Source organism: Eumetopias jubatus, unplaced genomic scaffold, assembly GCF_037043125.1.
Source record: "Eumetopias jubatus isolate StellerSeaLion01/CBP00866 unplaced genomic scaffold, mEumJub1_p1.0 scaffold_4, whole genome shotgun sequence".
Taxonomy (NCBI): Eukaryota; Metazoa; Chordata; class Mammalia; order Carnivora; family Otariidae; genus Eumetopias; species Eumetopias jubatus.
The window spans coordinates 152,161,078-152,181,674 of NW_028274810.1; the positions used below are offsets into that span (position 1 = coordinate 152,161,078).

The 20,597-nt window shown below is 38.5% G+C and overlaps 1 protein-coding gene across 1 annotated transcript in view; it reads right to left on the bottom strand.

Annotated features, from left to right (window-relative positions):
• NECAB1 (N-terminal EF-hand calcium binding protein 1) overlaps window positions 1-20,597 on the bottom strand; it is a 184,967-nt gene that overhangs the window by 19,224 nt on the left and 145,146 nt on the right. Inside the window, exons 7-9 of the mRNA XM_028112479.1 lie at window positions 13,790-13,911; window positions 10,973-11,049; window positions 5,845-5,898 (exon numbers count right to left, since the gene is read on the bottom strand). Of these exons, the coding sequence (XP_027968280.1) occupies window positions 5,845-5,898; window positions 10,973-11,049; window positions 13,790-13,911 (253 nt within the window). The remainder of the gene's footprint in view (window positions 1-5,844; window positions 5,899-10,972; window positions 11,050-13,789; window positions 13,912-20,597) is intronic.

Here is a 20,597-nt window from a genome sequence, read left to right on the forward strand (position 1 = left end):
TGAAAGAAGTGTATTATCAAATAAGTCTTGATCCCAGTCTCAAAATCCTTTGATTGCATAAACCTTAAGGTAATATATGGGCCTCCAAACTCACATGAATAGGAAGCAGGCTATCAATATCATATAACCCCTAAAAAGGGCAATACTCTCTGATAAGCTGCTCCCGATGTGGTCATGGAGGAAAATGAACCAAAAGAAACTCTCAAAACAACAATGGAAACAAGAGTTCCTCCCAGAATGGAGATCCAGTGTCTAATCACAGAACTTCCTTCACTGACAAATACCTTCGCAGCATGAATTCATTGTTGCAATGAACCAGTGAATGCTGTATGCTTCCTATCCATGCCTTTCCTGAATTACAGTTTTTACATTTCTCCTGGCCCAGTTTTATCATTGTATATTTTATCTGTGTGTTTGTGGGGAGTGGCGAGGGGAGATAACCTTATTTTTATTCATAAGTGCGTCAGACTGCAAGGGACTACATCTTGATCTTACAGGGAGGACTGATCATCACCCAGGAATGCCAGGCTTTGAGCTAGAAGCAGTAACTGGATGAGACTTAGGGTGGTCTCCCTTGTGAAGGGGTCTATGTGTTCTATATATGTGAAAAGAATATTTGATGATCAGAAGGCTCACTGTGGCAGAAACTCCAAACTATTCCCCCAAAATCCATTTCCTCTTCTTTCTAGGTACAGTAGAGTACATAGTCCATCATCCTTTACAGTTAGGTATAACCAACTGATGAGTTTTCACCAATAGAATATGAGAAGTGCTGTGTATTGCTTTTGGGCCAAGACTTTCAAGAGGGATGTGAACCCCCTCCACATTCTCGTCCCCTTTTCTGTTGATAGAATGACCTGCCTTAGGAATAGCAGAGCCACACGTGAGAGGAGCCTGTGTCCCTGAATCATTGTGTGGACTGTTTTACTGGGCAAGGAAGAAACTTTTATTATATTGGAATCATTTTCCATTTGGGTCTATTTGTTTCCACAGCCCAGTCACCTTAGTGAGTTCGGTAATTTTAATTGAGCTTTGTTTTATTTCCCTTTAGGATCAGAGATCAAGAATCAGTAGATATGAGCCTATAACTATCTCCTAAGATTATGTAATGAACAATCAGCCTCCTGGACCACTCTCCCAGGACCTGGTTTTAGTGTCAGTAATGAAGAGTTTAGGTTAATCTCTGCCAAAATAACTGTGGACATGTTCTTTTGGCAGAAATCTACAGAGACTTCTTGATCATGTATTTGTTATTAACAATGACTCAGATGATTTCTCATGGGCCTTCCTAGTGAGATATATAAATATATCTACCTATTCCACTGAAATTCTTTTAGTCTGAAGGCAATTCTTATGTGATCTAAATTGCAAACATGAACAGAATCCTACACTACTCCCTGAAGGCATGCCCTTTGAAATGTGACTTTTTAGCTTCTTCTATCAAAACATAGATCCGATTTTCCTTTCCCTTGGATCTGGGCCAGCCTTATAACTTGGTTTGGTAGAGGAGTCCTAATACCTTCATGACATTTCTGTGTGTCCCTTATGTCAAATACACAACCTGAGATCCTTACTGAAATCTGGTGTGAATGGCCAGCCCAGAGCATTTTTGTTTCTCTGCTTTAGAAGGGGTAGTGAACCCTTTATTATTTACTCAATGGGGATTTTGTTATGATGGAATTATGGTGGAATATTTACAGAACAGTTTTTGCTAGTCACGTTAGGTTAGCTGCATCTACCTTTGATTTGATTTTTTTTTTTTTTTGAGAAATTTCAGCTTTTTACATCTCTGGAGACAAATATTTTAAATGCAACTAATTTGTTTCATGTTTTCTAGCTCTATTTACTACATTTACCATGGTGTTCCAAGCATGTCTTCAGAATAACAGCCTTTCTTGTGTGCTCTTGTTCAATCTTATAATAGCTATTGCAAAGCAAAACTATGTTTTAATAGTTCCTGACATATTTGGTGGCAATAACCCCCAATACACATGATATTGTATGGCAGGATTAATTTACTTTAAAAATATTATCATTCACAGACTTTATGAGGGTAGAAAGACAGAAAAGTATATTAGATTTGTAAACTCCTATTGTATAAGCTATTCTGGTATAAACAACAACAATGTGCTCAAGAAAAGTTACAGCTTTTGAAGAATACTGGAATGGGATCAAACCTTGTTTAAAATTATACTGACTCCAAAAAGAACCCTTTTGAATATAGGAAATATCTAGGAAATCATCATCTTTTTCTAATAGTTGTTTGTTAAGAAGTGCCATGCAAGGCATTCAATGGCACCAAGCAGAAAGGATTTGGTTGGGTAAATACACCTGGCTAGATCCAGGATGTGTGGCCTGGATGTGGTCTGGATGGATTCCCTTCAAAAACTATATTGACCTTTCAATGATTCATACTCCCTGCCTAGTACTTGACAGCTAGAAGACAATAAATTACCCCCACATCTTCCATGAGTCATAAAGTCACAATCTGGGATCTTAGATCTGGGTTTATCTCTGATGTACCTTTCCTATTCTATTATAACAAGAGTAAAATTATGAATTCTGAAGGTTGCGATCTTTATAACATGCTTATTACAAATCATTTGGAACATTTTGATCTTCCTACACAGCCCCTTAGTGTTGTTGTTTTAGTGCAACATTTGAAAAATTCAATGTTATAAGAGATATGTAAATATTTTTTCAAACTCCTATTTATTCTTTTTGACTTCACCTTAAATACTATGTCATTCTTGAAGCATTCCCTGGCCTCCTAAATTAGGTTGTGTTCCCTTGCTGTGCAAATCTATACTTTCCTATAATAATCCTCATCACAGTGTACTGTAGATCACCGTTGAATCACTGCAGGTCCTTCTGGTCCGTCTTGTAGCGCCTGTAATATTCACCCCTTTATCTAGGCCCTCCCCCAGGGTCTGACACATAGCTGGTGATCGGGTTATTCATGGCACAAACAAGCAAATGCTGCTTTTGCTTTTAGCCAGTGACCATTCTTAAAAGCTCTTTCATAAATGTTATTTATGCACGTTTCATTCCAGGAAAGGATTTGAGGTGGTCCTGCTGACTCCAGAGCCCTGCATCATCTTCTTTCATCTACCTACATCATCTCGTTCTCTTCCCTTTCCCCTTTAAGGGCAAAGAGCACACTTAGCTTCACTTTTACTAGCTATGAGGCCTTGAACCAGTTACTGCATCTTTTCATCTTAAGTCACCAAATGAAATTGGAACAGTGGTACTTATATCACAGAGTTTGGGGGAAGATTAAATGGAATAGTGTATGTAAAAATCTTGCCCAGGATACTCAATAGATGTTACTTCTCATACTCTGCTCACTGAGGAAAAAAAAAAAAGGACCTAAAAAAAAAAAAAAAAGAAATCATATCCTAGACTCATCATTATGTAATGATTCACGTTCCAGAAAACTCGATATGGCAGCTAGTAGGGTTTGGGACTTTGGCTGTGTGCTTAAATAAGCCTGCCAGATACTACTGTTCTGCTCTAAGGGTAGGAAATCTCATGAAAATAAGTCATCTGTCAGCTCACAACCTCACTGGCAAAGAACAACTCCACTTTAATGTCCAGAGATGCACCAAACACTGGAGTGGGACTACTACACAGTGTGGGGTGCAGGTCTAGCGTAGAACTGCTGGTGTCTGGCTAGGGTACTGAAATCCTTCCACACCTTAATTTTCCACCTGCAAAGTGGGGTTAGTGATGGCACCACTTCAGATGGCTATGATGAGGATGGAGTGAATTACAGATGTGTTTGTTTGACACAATACTCAGCACATAGCAAAGGCTCAGTAAAGACTAGCTTTTAAAAAATAAAATCTATCATAACCATATATTCTTTGCTTTCTAGTATGGAATTTATTTTTCAAGGTTCTCATGTATTCACTAATGGAAAGGGAAAATCACCTCTCTAGTCAAAGAAGACTAAAACTGGTTTTGGACACCGAGAGAAATCACTGAACCCAGAGGAGCATGCGATGCTGGGTGCTGGCTGTGAACAGTGGAGATCTGTTTTAGTCATTCCGAATAGGGAAGGTTTTATAAGAATCGATGGTGAGGCATAAGGCCACTAATGATAAAGTACAACCTCTAATGACAAGGAGCCTATTGGTATCTTTGAGAAAAACAAACTTATTCAAATCATTACTATACTATATGTGTATTCCCAAAGACCGTTATTATTTTACCTTTACATGTGGTTGAAAATAGTTAAGGAATATCCTTCCCTGCTTTTCAATAATATTAACTACTGAAGCACCTTGCCCGATCCTACTTTGTTAAGTACTTCTATGCATTACTGAGTTAGTAATGCTGTGTGGGTTGATAAATATTTTAAAATTGACATTGGCCTCTCTCCTGCCAGGGCCCAGAGAAGGGAACAGTCTGCCACCCTCCATCAACAGTCCTTAGATGATTTTTTTTCTCCCACTTAGTGACAGAGAAGAAATAGTCTCACGTTAGGAAATTATGTAATAGACAATGGTCTCTCTCAACATTAGAAATGTTATGTTCAGTTTTCTTGACTGAAGTGTAGTTTTCCCTACAAGCAAATCTAATTGGTGCTAGAGATGCAAGATCGCAAGGTCACCATCCTGTGCCTAAGGGACCGCTAGCAATAGTACTCCTAGTATGTGCACCCAACGACAGCCTTCTCTCCTTCTCAAAAATGATTTGGCTTCCCACCAAAACCTATTCCTTTAGAATTCTGGGTGCCTGACGAATTAATACAGACCACATCCCATCTTTGGAGGAACAGAGCACTGAGCATGTAGTGAAATATAGGTTACCTTTGGGCAAAGTGGCCATATCCATAGGATTCTAATCGTAACACCATTATTAAGCTTTTCTCAGAACCCTGTACAGCTTCCCCTTTGAAGACTCTCTGTGCTTTGAGTCCGGACAGAGGAGCAGGAGCCAAAAGAAAGGTGAGCCTTGCCTTCTATCACATGGGCAGTGCCCGTGGCGTAAGTGCCTGGCACAGAGATGAAAGGTTTTCCTATCTTTGTTTTAGGTAAATGTGATGGATCCTAGATGATCTATACAATATACATTTAAGGTATTAAGAAAAAAGTGATTTTCTGTGGGTTGCCAAGATTTTAAAATCCAAATTTCCACTAAATGTGAATGCAAAGATCCACTTTCCCCCAACAGAATGTGTTACAAATACTTGCCTCAAAGTAAAATACCAAATCATGACATGTGTTTTCAATTAGTTAACCTATTCATAAATTTATTTTTATTGTGTTTTTAGTGCCTATTAGCATCACTTTGTCCATTCTCTCTCAGTCTCTGTAAGTTGCCCCCACTCTGGATGGACATCTTTTCCCTAGGAACGTAAATGTTCCTTTTTCTCTAAACGTCAATTTTTTTTTCTGGAAAAAAAAAAATGACTTCTGAGCACTTACAATGCGCCTGGCCCTAGGATAAAAGCTGGAGATACAATACTGAATAGCGTCAAGTTTCAGCTCAGGTGTAGCACTCAGGCTCGTAGGGTTGACAAAATGTTGTTCTTGATATAATTTGAATGTTGCCCTTCTCTGTCAGTCACATTCATTCAATTATTCAATAACTCATTGGTTTACATATGCATAAAATTCTCATTTTGCACATATCATATGCTAAGTACTTACATAAAAACCCTGTAAATTTAGGTTTCCACAAATCACAACTTCAGTACTACTTAGCCATGCAAAATAAAATATGCCTTTGTACTAATTTTTCAAATTTTCACTGAGATAGTAACTAATGTTGAAGAAATTAAATGATGTTTTCAAAGTATATTATTTCTGACATTTTGACCTAGAAAAAAGTACTTACAGATTTAGTATTCCCTTCAATAATTTCTTCTTCCCGTGGTTCAAGTTTGAGATCCTTCAGGTGGAGAAAGAAATCGGGAAGGAAGGGACCAGAAATGAGATAAAGAAAACACAATATACTTGAATGTTAAGTCTTTTATGGCTAATGTACCAAAAGAACCTCATTATCTCAAAGGAAATGAATAATTCTGAGTTTAAAAATGAAGCCGTTCCAGTAAAGCCTTTTTACCCATTTATCAATGGTAAAAAGCCATTTCAGATGTGTTTGTTATTACTTTAAGTTTACTGATAACATTAAAAGAGAACAAAATGGAGTGGATTCATTAAAATAGGGAAAGGACAGAGAAAGATGAGGCTGACTTCTTTTGCTGTTAGTGCTGATTGCCACTTTTCTTGGGAGATCTTGATGGACATTAGTGCAATTGCTATAATACTTTTATACCCTAGTGATAATTTGACATTACTAAAACATGATCACTCTAAAAAAAGATGAATTCAAAAGCAAATGAAAACACTATTGATATTTTCTAAAAATCAAGGACTACTAAAAGACCCTAGAATTTTCTGCAATCATCAATGGATGATGCTAATATCTCCAGTGAAACCAAGCATGTAATCTCTGAGGACTTCATTCTAAGAATATATATCCTAGCATTTGAAGTAAGTATTATGCACAATAATTCCTTCAAGTACATAAGAAATAAACTGAAAGTTGTAGAAATCCAGACCGTCTGAAATAACATAAGCTTGTTAAAAACAGAGCTATATAGCTCTAGCGTTGCTGTTCACTTGTGGTAAAACCTCATTTATCTTTTCTAGGATTCGCTTTTACTGTTTCCTCTGCCTTGAACTCTCCATTCTTAGGGATTCACCTAGCTGACTCCCTCTCCTCTCTCACACTTCAACTCCAGTATCACCTCCTTCCTGGATCACCCGTTTTAGGTATCCAACCCCTCATCATTACCATACTGCCTCACTTTGTCTTTGCAGTGCTTTTTGCTCTCTGAAATTGCCTTATTTTATTGATTGTTTACTGATTTTCCTCAGTCTCTACTGGACCAAGAACCTTACCTGTTTTGATCACAGTTGTACTTTCACTGCCAGAATAATACCTGGCATAAAGCAGATGCTCAATAAACGTTAGTTGAATAAATGAATGGCTGAATGAATGCCCCACTGAAATCATAGCTTTTCCATGAAGGCAAGGTGATGGAATGCATACGGACATGAGCTGAATCTTAAAGAATACTCTACAGATAGAAACTGTAACAACAGGGCTCTCCTTGACCACTCTTTCCCTAACACCAACTCAGGTACACTTTTCACTTCCACCTTCTTTGATCGAAGATAAGAACAACTTAAAACAAATGCTATGAATGCAACATCCTTCGTTCTACACCTTCAAATGAGAATGTTTGAAAAAATTTTCTGCAGAGCTCAAGCACAACATAAAATATAATCTCAATATATCCCCATAAATCCTCATAGAGGCTGAAATGGGAAGAAAGAATGCCTGAAGGAACTTGTAGAAATTTCAAGGATGATTTCTCCCCCCACATGAATGGTACCAGGCTTGGTTTATGGGGCAGGAAGGATTTATCATACTAAGTGCAGAGAAAAGAGAACAGGTGCTCCACTGCAGGAATACTTCCTTCTAAGGGGGAGATCAAACCCGGTGCCAATAACTGCAAGAGACAAGAGAGTCAGCTGTGAAATGACATGCACTTAGCTACTGTTTGGCGATTGGGTAGTTTTTCCTCTAAAAGCCTAATTCGCAGTACAGAATAAGTTGTAGAAGGACACGGGACTTGCACTGCCTCTCCATTCATTAAGACAGATCATGCTGAGCCCCACACAGCTGGGACCCAATGCCCAAGACCATCACATCATACTTTCAGCAAACCTCCCAGACACTGTCCTCAAAACGGAACCCTTTCATAGGAAGGGAGGGAGAAAAAATCTAGGAAAGAAAGAGATGTGATAATACTTTGATTTAAAGTTGGAAAAAAAGGCATGACCTAAGTTAAAGCTATTCCTTTAAAAATAGCTGTAAAAGTTAAGACACCAAATAAAGACAGGTTTGCCAAGAACTTTGAAACTATTTTAAAAGGAGGTACTTATGTTCTTTAAATGAATCTAAAATTATGTAATAATTGACTCTTTATGTTTTAATGAGGTTTGTTTTCCAAATAGAGGCCATGTATTTCCATGTCTTCCATGACTGAGAAGCTAATTTTCATAGCCACCATTTTTCCTATGATTATGTTTAATCTCAGCTCATATATCAATAAAATTAGGAAGGAAGAAAGTTGAATTACAACAAGCTCTAAGTTTAGGTTATTTGCCCAGTTAGTGGTCAGTGTAAATGTACAAATGATGACATGGCAGCAGAGCGACGGGAACTCTCTAAGGTTTCTTCCCCTGGACTTGGTTCCTTGTACAGAATCTCCTTCTCAGAGATCCTCCTCAACTCAGGACATGGAGCTTTCATCTTTGTGGAGATGGCTCGAGAGATCTTAAACTGTTGGCCTGACTTCTTGCTTGTAACATCTAACTGAACATTTCTGCCTGTGTCCTACTGGATCTTGAAATTAACATATCTAATCAATCACAATCAGTTCACCTCACCTCACCCATTATTTCTTACTAGTCTCTTCCATTCTACTAATGATACAGTTGACTAAGGCACTCAGGCTTAAATCCTCAGAGTCCTATTTGAGATTCCCCTGTCCTTTATCCATCATACCCATTCAATGGTCCTGTTAATTTCACTGAAGTCTTTCAAATCTGCCATTTTCTTTTCAGTCATATATTACAGGCCCATCTCTTGCCATACCTGATCCCAGTGGGCTCAGATATGCAACTTGCTCTTTAATGTCACTGCTTGAGCTGGCTTTGGTGGCTGTGAGTTTTCTTGTTTGCATTCATTTTGTATTCTTGCTGTCCAATTTTCTAACTAAAAGATCTTTCTGGTTATGTCACTTATCTGTTGAAAAATAATAAATGTTTCCTCTTGTCTAGAAGATGAGTCCAAATCCCTTACTCTGTTATTTAACACCATCCATAATATGGCCCCTATCCAACCACACAATCTTATTTCTTACCACTTCCCTAAAGGAAAGAATCTAACCAGGCTGGCCTACTTAAGGTTGACTCATGCTATCACCCTTACCCAATGTCCTCTCTAGCTGCTCTTCTTCTATAATTTTACTTCTCCATAGCAAATATTTGTTTGTCCACTGGTTTGTTAGCAGACCAGCATTTATTCCAATTTTAATGACAACATATTTACCTTTCAGTGAATTCTCTCTTCTTTCAATACAGTGTTCTGTATTGAAATTTTACTTCTCCATAGCAAATATTTGTTCGTTCACTGGTTTGTTAGCAGACCAGCATTTATTCCAATTCTAATGACATTATATTTACTTTTCAGTGAATTCTCTCTTCTCCTTTCAATACAGTGCTCTGGGACCGTTAATCAAGATGTTCTTCCTTCCCTTATGTAAGTAATCAGCCTGGGACCCTAACAAGACCAACCTGATACTACTCCCTGGAAAGTGGAATCGTGAGCATAATGTCAACAGACTAGAGATGGTTGGAACTCATTTGTTCCAGTAGAGGTAGCCTGAAAGACCACTGAGTTATTTTGTCTCCCAACTTTTCCTGAATCCCAGTTTCTATACCGTCTGTTGATTCTGTGAGCACTCCCATACCCTTCCAGAAAAAAATTTTGATTACAGAGGTGATTTCTATCGCTTGCCAACAAAATTCTTAATTGTCATCATTTAAAGGCCCGAGTCAAGCCCCTCCTGCCACACTAAGTCCTTGCCAAGCACCCTAGCTCGCAGTGATCATTCCCTCAGGAAGCATCTGTAGATTGTAATTAGCATCTGTTCCATTCCTTTGGCATGTCTCAGTCAGCAAGAATTGACTGAGCATTAACTATGAAGCTGGTTCTGTGCTACCACATACTTTAAAAAAAAATCTGTTAACTTTGATAATAATGCTTAATTTTACGAGCAGACTGTGGGTTCTTCAAAGTCAGTAACTGTCTCAAACATAAACATTTCTTCCCTGGCGCCTGGTGTGCACAGAAAACACATATTCTTACTGACTGACAAAACCTGCCTCTTCCATCAAAGCTGTTTCAGGGGAACACCACTACAATATTAGGACTGCATGTACTAACTGAATTAGTCAATAAAATAACTAGAAACATAAAATAATAGATCTGAAAAACTCGTCACATCCCTACTTGCTTGCTCACTGGGTAGTTCCAATGCCAAAAATCATCAGCTAACATGCTAATTTATGGAAGTTGAGAATGTAATTTCATCTTTTAGTATATCACACAACCTGGATCACTCTGAAACATTCCCAAGATATGGGCCAGGTCATCCCTAAGAGCTGCCATCTGCATCTTTCAAGCACACTGCTACCTACTGCACTGATAACCAGAGAGGACGGCAATGCAGTACATTTATTTAACTTGTAACTCTACATTCTATTTTTAATTTTTTAAAAAATATTTATTTGAGAGAGAGAGAGAGAACACGAGCATGGGTGGAGGGGCAGAAGCAGAGGGAGAAGCAGGCTCCCCCCCGAGCAGGGAGCCCACGTGGGGCTCGATCCCAGGACCCTGAGATCATGACCTGAGCCGAAGGTAGATGCTTAACTGACTGAGCCACCCAGGCACTCCTCTACAACCTATTTTATTTTTTAAAGATTTATTTATTTGAGGGAGAAAGAATGAGAGACAGAGCATGAAAGGGGGGAGGGTCAGAGGGAGAAGCAGACTCCCCGCGGAGCAGGGAGCCCAATGTGGGACTCGATCCTGGGACTCCAGGATCATGACCTGAGCCGAAGGCAGTCGCCCAACCAACTGAGCCACCCGGGCGCCCCTACAACCTATTTTAAATAGAACTAGGGGTGGAGGTGGGGGGACTAAGAACTAACATGAGCTTCTATATTTGCTTTAACAGAAACGCCCAGATAACTACCAAGCAGCCATTTGTAGAATCACGGGGCTCCTGTCTGTTATTCTCTCTGGATATATTACTGCCATGAGGAAAAATGGCTCAGAATGTACTGAAAAGTGAGAGGGAGAAGAAAGGAAAGGAAGCACCTACCTTCTTTTCCAGTCGATCAATTAATTTCTGGAGTCTATTGATCTGGGTCATCCACTGGTTATCTTCTTCTAATAAGCCTTGAGGGGAAAATCATGAGGGCAATGTATTAAACAGAGCAGGAATGCTTTGGCATCTCAGAACTTTCCTTTTACCCTGAAGGAAGCACACAGTGTCACTGGCTAGTCACCTTTTAAAGAAATATATTCACACAAGTGCTTTCCGAGTTACCGGTTTCCATAGATCCGCGCGGCCCAGTGGGTTCATTTTCGCAAGTCTGCGCTTTTTATGTCGTTGCCTGTACTGGCCTTTGATAGTCAAAGAACAGATCCCGCTGAGCCATTTTCACCACCCCATGAGACGGCTGATTTTTCTTTTGAAAAAAGGAAAGCATCCATCAATAATTTTAAACTTACTTTGGTGACAGTGGCAGGCGCCAGGGAAGTAACAGGACTGACCACAGCAAGGGAGCTGGTGTCTCCTTTCCTAGGGGCTAACCTGAATAAACACTCACACTATGGTCATGGCATAGGGATTAAGAGCACAGAATCTGGAACCTATTGATCTTGCTCAGATGACTTGACTCCTCTGGCCTCAGCAATAATATCATCACTGGCCACATAGTCATTGTGAGGATTAAATCAGAATATATATGTATACACACACACACACACACGTGACATACATATGTACGTCTGTGTGAACATACATACAAACACACATCTATATCTAGCACCCAGTCAACCATCACGTAAGTCCCTTTGCTATTATTGTTGCTGTAATTATTTTTTAATTCAAAAAATTTCTTAAGTATCTTTTATTTTATTATTGCTTTTTCAAGTAAGCTCTACACCCAAGGTGGGGTTGGAACTCATGACCTGGAATTATTCAAAGATGCAAAGGGAAGAGTTGTGGTCTGAGCCCCTGCACAAACATCCTGGCATCCTTGTGTATCCTTACGGCAGCTTGCTCAAAATGCTTTCATAGGCATTTGCTGAAATATTATTATTGAATATTTTTCGATGGGAGGATGTCATTGAATTCAAACTGTAAAGCCTTGTTTTAGCTTTGAATGTTAGGAACGTAAAACCAAATTATAAAGAGGTAGTACTTTACATTAGAATTCACTTTTCTCTCTGTATTCTGGGGTAAAACTCAAGGCCCATCACATAAATTATGATGCAAAACTAAGCAGGAGAACAGTCACACAGAAGTGGCTCTAAAAAAAAAATCAGAATAAGTGTGCTTTATAATACAAAACATTGTAACTGTAGAAACAAAATTTAGGTTTACTTTTTAATTTACAAATCAGTTAACACATTTCCATTCTGGCTTGTTCCTCACAGAATTTAAGGTGGCTGTCACATCAAATTTCCTTAGAAGGAAATTTTGGGTTTTGCTCTGTTTTCTAAAGGTTAAAGTGTAAAGAACAATCTGTATTTTGACTCAGGAGTCTAGTATTGTCATTTCCTAACAACACATGGTAGACTGTGTAATTGCTCACAATTTCCCCCTTTCTTCCTGGTATAGAATTCTATGTACACTACAAGTCTTTGCCCCTCCACTTTGCAGTATCTCCTACCACAACGGGTGGAGTACGTGTCCCTTCCCACTGTTACTGGGTTCGGCAGGGGACTCATTTGGCCAATGGAGAGTTAGCCGGTAAGATGCAAACAGTGGTTTCAAGTGAGCTGTGTGAGGTGGCCTGGCTGGTTGTGCTTCTGACACCCACCAAAAGAAACTGCTTGCTCCAAGTAGTCACTGATCCCAAGAGGCCACAGGAGAAGCAGAGCTGAACCCAATCTACAGGCTGGGGAGCACACATGCAGCTGAGATCACCCAAATCACCATCAACTACAGACCATGAACGAAAATAGACAAATATTTGCAATGGCAATCACTGAGCTTTTGCGGTTGTTTCGCCATAAAAATGGACTAATAAACCACATGCCCTTGGTCAAACTGCTTCACTTCTGGGGAAATAAAGATACTAACATCTATCTTATAAGGTATTAGAATAAAATAAGACAGTGTTCAAGAAAGCACTTTGAAACCTTTCAAATACAGTCTGTGTAAATATAGACTATAGTTAGTACTTTGATTTTCTGAAATATTAGATATTTCAAGGTTAATCTGTGTTAAAACGATATGTTCAAGTGAGGTTTATATATATACACACACACACACACATATACATATATATGCATACCCATGCTTTACAGAATTACTGATATTTTGCAACATGAATTATATATTTCAAATGAATTTTAAAGTAATTATTACAAATGACACAATTAAAATAACCTAAGATATTACTAAGGTTTTAGTCCAATAAATGTTATATTACACTACACACTTCAAAAATGCCAGCTATGACTTTAATCCCATCATGAAAGGAAATAAAAATCCTTTTCCTCAAAGGATTTTCCTGAAAATCCTTTGCATATGTTTAGGCAGGCTTTAGGGGATCTGGAGCAAACTAGGGTACAAACTAAAGTGTGCCTCCTTCCTTGAAACTAATGGGGACTTCTACAGGTCTCCAGTCCCTCGTGTATTAGGTGACCAAGCCGCTTTCTTCCCTACCCATCATCCTTCTGTGCACTGCTGGGTGCAGCTGTGGGATTCTGATGGAAACAACAGGGGGATCATCACCCTGTTCTTAATACCACAGGCTCTCTGCCACTGTGGTTTCAGACAAACTTATCTGGTATGAGAAAAGCTTTCCATTACTATTGCTGTTTCACTTGCTTAAAAAGTATGTCAACGTGAAAATACAAACTGGGTCAGTCTGGAAGAAGAAAAATGACAAAGCTTCATTACCTGGACCACAGGCACTAAACTGAGGGCTTTTAGGGGAGAAGCTGTTGTGTCTCTGGACTCGGCGACTTGATCGCTTTCCAGGCCACTGAATCAACAGGACTTCTGGCTTGGTCGGCCCTTGCCTTGAACAAGAGAGACAACATTTAACCACAGCGTGTTTCTTGCTTCGAGAAACAGATCTTTAACCATCAATCACAAAGGTTTTCTGGTGTAGTGAAATGAAAAGTTAGGAGAATTACTGCTTGCCAACATGCTCTAAAGACCCACATGATCTGGTTTTATAAATGTAAACCTAAAGGAGAAACTGTGAGCTGTCTTTATTTTTTCAGAGTTTGAGTAAAAATTGTATCTTCATTTGTGACTTAAGAAAAACATCTTTCGTTTCTTGACCAAACCATCAATGGGAAAAATGTTTTTGTGTGTGCTGATGTATTTAGTTTGAGAATACCTATGGTGTTCAGTTTTAAATTTTTTAAATCAAGGCTATGTGTCCATACAATTTTAAAAGTCAAATAATTCTACAAAGCTTATTTTATTTATTTAAATTGTAATTTATTATGTTATGTTAGCTATGTTAGTCACCATACAGTACATCATTAGTTTTTGATGACAAGCTTATTTTAACAAAAAGGAGCTCCTACTCCCCCATCTCCATATCATGCCCATTCCCCTTTCACAGAGGGAATGTTTTCAAGAAATGTTAATTTGGGTATTTATCCTCATATCTGTATATAATATGCTTAAATTGCTATCACTTTATTCTTCAGTTTTAAATGTATCTATTAACTTCCCAATAAGAAAAGTTCAGGTCAATGGTATATACAAGGAAATATTATAAGGAACTTACAGGAAAACTGTTTGAAAGAATGGATTCAACTTGTGAAGCAAGCCTTTGGTCTTTCCCTATTATTCTCTCCTGGTTGGAATACACATGTGATAGCTGGAACTGCAGCAACCATCCTGGACCATGAGGCAAACTTGAGGAAACAGGAGGTCTATGATAAATCCGTAGAGCTGTCATACCTGCTTAGGCTGCCACCACCAAGCTCTTTCTTGATAATAAGCCCTTATGTGTTTAAGTCACTTTTTTTTTCCTGTTACATGCAGCCAAATCTAATACTAATTCACTCAACCAAAAATCTTCCTTTACTATCAGTAAGGGAAAATTTCTTTAGCCTTTTTCTAATGCTGGTCCCCCCGGCCCCCCTTTTAAATTGGATTTCATTTTCTCTTTGTTTTGGTGGAAAAGAACCTCAACTGCTTCATAGAAAATGGTGCACCATGAGAGGTAAATTTTTTTTTTCAATAAATGAACTTAATTGCTTTTTCTTTCTTTTATGCTGATTCTCTATTTTTTTATTATGTTCAATTAGCCAGCATATGGTACATCATTTGTTTTTGATGTAGTCTTCAAATTTTTGAGATACTGCATATTAAAAAGATACTTTTATTTTATTCTACTTTATTGGTGGTTTTATGGGATAAAGAACTTTATTTTTTAAATTTCCAATATAATTAATGTACAGTGGTATATTATTTTCAGGTGTATAATATAGTGATTCAACAATTCTATGCAGTACTCAGTGCTCATCATCATAAGCGTACACTTAATCTCCTTCACCTATTTCACCCATTCTCCCACTCACTTCCCCTCTGGTAACCATCAGGTTTTTTTCGCTACACTTAAGAGTCTGTAATTTGGGGGCACCTGGGTGGCTCAGTTGGTTAAGCGACTGCCTTCAGCTCAGGTCACGATCTCAGGGTCCTGGGATCGAGTCCCAGTCTCAGCTTCCTGAGCAAGAAGGCTGCTTCTCCCTCTTCTCCCTGCTTGTGCTCTCTCTTGCTATCTCTCTCTAATAAATAAAACCTTAAAAAAACAGTCTGTAATTTGCTTGGCTTTTTTGTTTTATTTTTTAAATTCTACATGAGTGAAATTATACGGTATTTGTCTTTCTCTTACTGACATTTCATTTAGCATTATACTCTCCGGATCCATCCATGTTGCTGCAAATGGCAAGATTTCTTTATGGCTGAGTAATATTCCATTGTGTGTGTGTGTGTGTGTGTATTTTCTTTATCTGCTCATCTATTGATGGATACTTGGGTTTCTTGTGTATTTTGGCTATTGTAAATAATGCTGCAATAATCACAGGGGTGCATATATCTTCTCAAATTAGTGTTTTCATATTCCTTGGGTAAATACCCAGGAGTGGAATTACTGCATCATATGGTAATTCTATTTTTAATTTTTTGAGGAACCTCCATACCATTTTCCACAGTGACTGTACCAGTTTGCATTTCCACCAACAGTGCACGAGGGTTCCTTTTTCTCCACATTCTCGCCAATGCTTGTTTCTTGTGTTTTTGATTTTAGCCATTATGCAGGAATGAGGTGATAGCTCACTCTAGCTCTGATTTTCATTTCACTGATGGTTAGTGAGTTGACCATCTTTTCATGTGTCGGTTGGTCACCTATATGCCTTCTGTGGAGGAATATTTGTTCTTGTCTTCTGCCCATTTTTAACTGATGAAATAATTGGATATTCTTTTGATGTTGAGTTGTATACATTTTATATATTCTTTATACATTTTGGATATTAACCCTTTATTGAATATATTACTTGCAAATATCTCCTCCCATTCAGTAGGTTGTCCTTTTGTTTTGCTGATTATTCCCTTTGCTGTGCAGAAGTTTTAATCCCACTTGATTGTGGGGAATGATTTTTTTAATATATTGGGGGATTCAGTTTATTAATATTTTGTTGGGGAATTTTACATCTATGTTCTTCAGAGATACTGGCTTGTAGTTCTCATTTATTGTACTGTCTTTATCTGGTTTTGGTATCAGGGTAATGCTGGCATCACAGAATGAATTTGGAAGTTTTCCTTTCTCTTCTATTTTTTGGAATATTTAAGAATAGGTATTAATACTTCTTTAAATGTTTGGTAAAATTTACCTGCAAAGCCATCTGGTCTTGGACTTTTGTTTATGGGGAGTTTTTGATTACTGTTCAACTTCATTGCTGGTAATTGGTCTATCAAATTTTCTATTTCTTTCCAACTCAGTTTTGGAAGGTTATATGTTTCTGGAATTTATCCATTTCTTCTAGATTGTCCAATTTGTTGCCATATAATTATTCATAATATGCTCTAATAATCCATTGTATTTCTATGGTTTTGGTTCGTATTTCTCCTCTTTCACTTCTGATTTTGAGTTATTTATGAGTCTGACTAAAAGTTTATCATTTTTGTTAATCTTTTCAAAGAACCAGCTCCCGGTTTCATTGATCTTTGTTTTTGTTTTTAGTTTCTATTTTATTTATTTCTGCTCTAATCTTTATTTCCTTCCTTCTACTGGTTTTGGGTTTTATTTATTCTTCCTTTCCTAGCTCCTTTAGGTGTAAGGTTAGTTTATTTTAGATTTTTCTCGCTTCTTGAGGTAGACCCAGTGGGGAGTCTTCTCCCTCTGACCCTCCACCCTCTCTCATGCTTTCTCTCTTTCAAATAAATAAGATCTTTAAAAAAAAGAAAGTTCTAGGTCTTAAGCCCCACTGACTGTAAAAACTTACAAAATCAAGCCCCTCTGGTTTTCAAATCCAAATGTTATAAGAGGTTCATCTTCCCTATGTGGGTCCCTTGTGTCTGGGGTGCCTGGGGTGGGGTCTGCTCTTTTCCCCCCTCCATGCTTGCAGCGTCCCTCCCTCCCCGAGATGGTCTTGCAGGTCTGTTTGGCTCCTGACTGCAGCTCCACCCTTCCTACCATTTTCAGTGTGGCCTCTTCTCTACATTTAGCTGTGAGAGTCTGTTCTGCTAGTCTTCTGGTCGTTTTCTGGGTTATTTACACTGATGTGGGTGTTATTTAGGTGTATCAATAGGACAGTGTGAGCCTAGCATCCTCCTACTCTGCCATCTTCCCCTGAAGTCAGAGTACAAAGATTTAGGTTGCAAATCATTTTCCCTTCAAATTTTGAAAAAGCTGTTTGATCGCATTTCTAGCTTCCAGTGTCATTATTGAAAAAAATCTATTGTTTTCTTCATCCTTTGTATTTGACCTGGTTTTTCTGTCTGGAAGATTTTAGACACTTCTCTGTCTTTGGTATTCTGAAATCTTATAATGGCATGCCTTGGTGTCAGATTTTAGGATTCATTGTAATGGGCTCTCAGTCTGTTTTATCAACCTGGAAACTCATGTCCTTGTTCTGAGAATTATTTCTTAGACAATTTCTCTCCTTTTTTCTCTTTCTGGAATTACTACTTTTCAAATATTGGGCCTTTTGGACTATCCTATAGTTTTATTTATTTTTTTCTTTCCTATTTTTCACCTCTTTGTGGAAATGCCATCACACTTTTATCTCCAAATCTTGTTCACAGTTTATTTCTGCAATCATAATTTCCAAAAAAGCTCTGTGTGCTTTGAATATTTTTTATTTTATTCATTTGTTTTTCTTAAAGATTTTATTTACTTATTTGACAGAGAGAGAGACACACAGCGAGAGAGGGAACACAATCAGGGGGAGTGGGAGAGGGAGAAGCAGGCTCCCCGACAAGCAGGGAACCCGATGCGGGGCTCGATCCCAGGACCCTGGGATCATGACCCAAGCCGAAGGCAGACGCTTAATGACTGAGCCACCCAGTCACCCCATGAATATTATTTTTTAAAATAGCATCCTGCCCTTAATTCATAAATGCAATATTTTCTTTGCTTTCTGAGGGTATTGCTTTCTTTTTTTTTTTTTTTTTTGGAAGTTTTCTTCTGCTCTCTGGATTATATCTGTTTCTTCTAAGTTTCTTTTCTTGTGTTTGCTTTATTCTCTTGGTTGTCCCTGTCTATTTCGGAGGAAGGAAACATGGATGATGAGAGTGTGTCTTTAGGGTGGGGGGGAGGTGAGGATTGCCAACGTGCAGCCCCCACTGTAGGGTGCCTGGCTAGGCCTATTCATTAAGAGACACCATCTCTTGGTACTTTTAAGTCTTTCTCTTGGACTGACGGGATCCCACAGAAAAGTGAGAGAAGCATCTCCCAACCAGAGTGTATAAGCCCAGCTGTCAGTGCTTTGGGAGTACAGTATGCTGAGTGGCTTTCAAATCTCATTGTTCAGTATGGAGACTTTCACTCAATGCCTGTGTTTTAGTATCATGTCCTGACCCCTGCTGTGCTAGCTATATATCTGTTCACCTTCTCCAGAAAGCACATCTCTAGGCTCCTCAAGGACTGGGGAGGGGCACTTACACAGTATTAGATGGAGCTTTCAGCAAGATGTTAGCCCCAACGTCACCCCCACTGCACACAGTGAAGCCAATTCATGAACCTCTCTGAGGTTCTGTGATACAAATTACATTGCCTCTTGGCTTCACACGTTGCCTGTGTTTTGTCCTTCTCAGAGCTTCAACATTAGTCACCACTACATTTTCTTTCCATATTCCAAGTTTCTACCCCTTTGGTTCGTCTATCCTTATCTTTGCAGCACCTTTATGACTCCTTGTTGTCCACACTCTGTTAATGCCTTCTCTGAAAGAAGGTAGGAAAGAAAAGAAATCATATGTTTACTCTCCAGTCTTTAACTAGACCACCCTATGAATTTTCCTTTGGCATTTAAAAAACAACTTTCTCGCAGCTTTACTGGTCATAAGAATAGGTGACTAGAGCAGTACTCTATGTTCAAGCTAAGGGAAGGTAGACTGTCTGAAGTTTTATAATCACCTGCAAGCAAAATTAAAGCCTTCCCTTACTTCTATAACAGACAACCATCAAAAGGAGAAGAATAACTTCTAAACCTAGAAGGAATTACTGTGGATAAAGAACAACTTTGGAAAATAGAGTAAATTTTCAGATTCCATTATAAAAAGAAATTCACATATAATTAAACTGTGTTCCCAGAAATCTGGTTTGTGAAGAAGAGAGGCTTATGTAAGAGGACAGGGGCCTCTTGAGGGAAGCTTCAGTGTAATGTGATGATTATTCTTGTCATTGGCTGTTAGGTACTTTCAGGAGACATGGAATTAATTTAGCTAGTATGCCAGGACAGATACAAAGAATGCTGTAGAACACCATCTGAAAATCTCACCTCTGTGGCATTCCAGCTGTATGCACCCCTTCTCTCTGAAATTGCCATTTTCACATGAATAGACACAGACATTCTGCCCAACACTGCATGTCTAACTCGTTACTGCAGGATGAGTGATACTATGTGATTCCTCCCTGGGGTTGATAGCTAGAACAGATGACTTCTCAAAATTTCCTATATTCCAATGAAGTTTTGTATCCTTAGGTTTCACAAATATTAAGCCCCAAAGTAACACTGATGCTTAAGGGGAAGCAAATTATTATAACCCTGGGATTTTTAATGCTATCTGCAGGTTGCAACTGTTGACTATGCAGGGCATCGTGGAATCTTCCTTTGTGTTATTAAAAAACGGATGAGTTCTGCGGTACATTGATTTGACCTCTCTCCTCTCTGACCTTGTTCTAACTCTTCCCAAATCTTTGCTATATACTGTTATGAGACTAATTTCCCTTAAAATTTATTTTCATTATATTTCTCTTTTATTTACAACCACCAAGACAATCTCTGATCATATGAAATCTAAATGCATTTGTCTAGCTTTTAAGACCTTTCTTAACCTTAGATGCCAGATGTGTTGTTCTCACTGTCCCAGGTCCTCACCCATTGCTGTTCTATGTAGTTCCTTCTACCTGGGATTCCCTTTCATTCATTCAGTTTCGTATATTTAACATGTAGTTGTGCCAGGTACAGGGAAACAAGGCAAAGCCCCTTCCATTTAGAAACTCAAAGTCTAATGGTAGAGA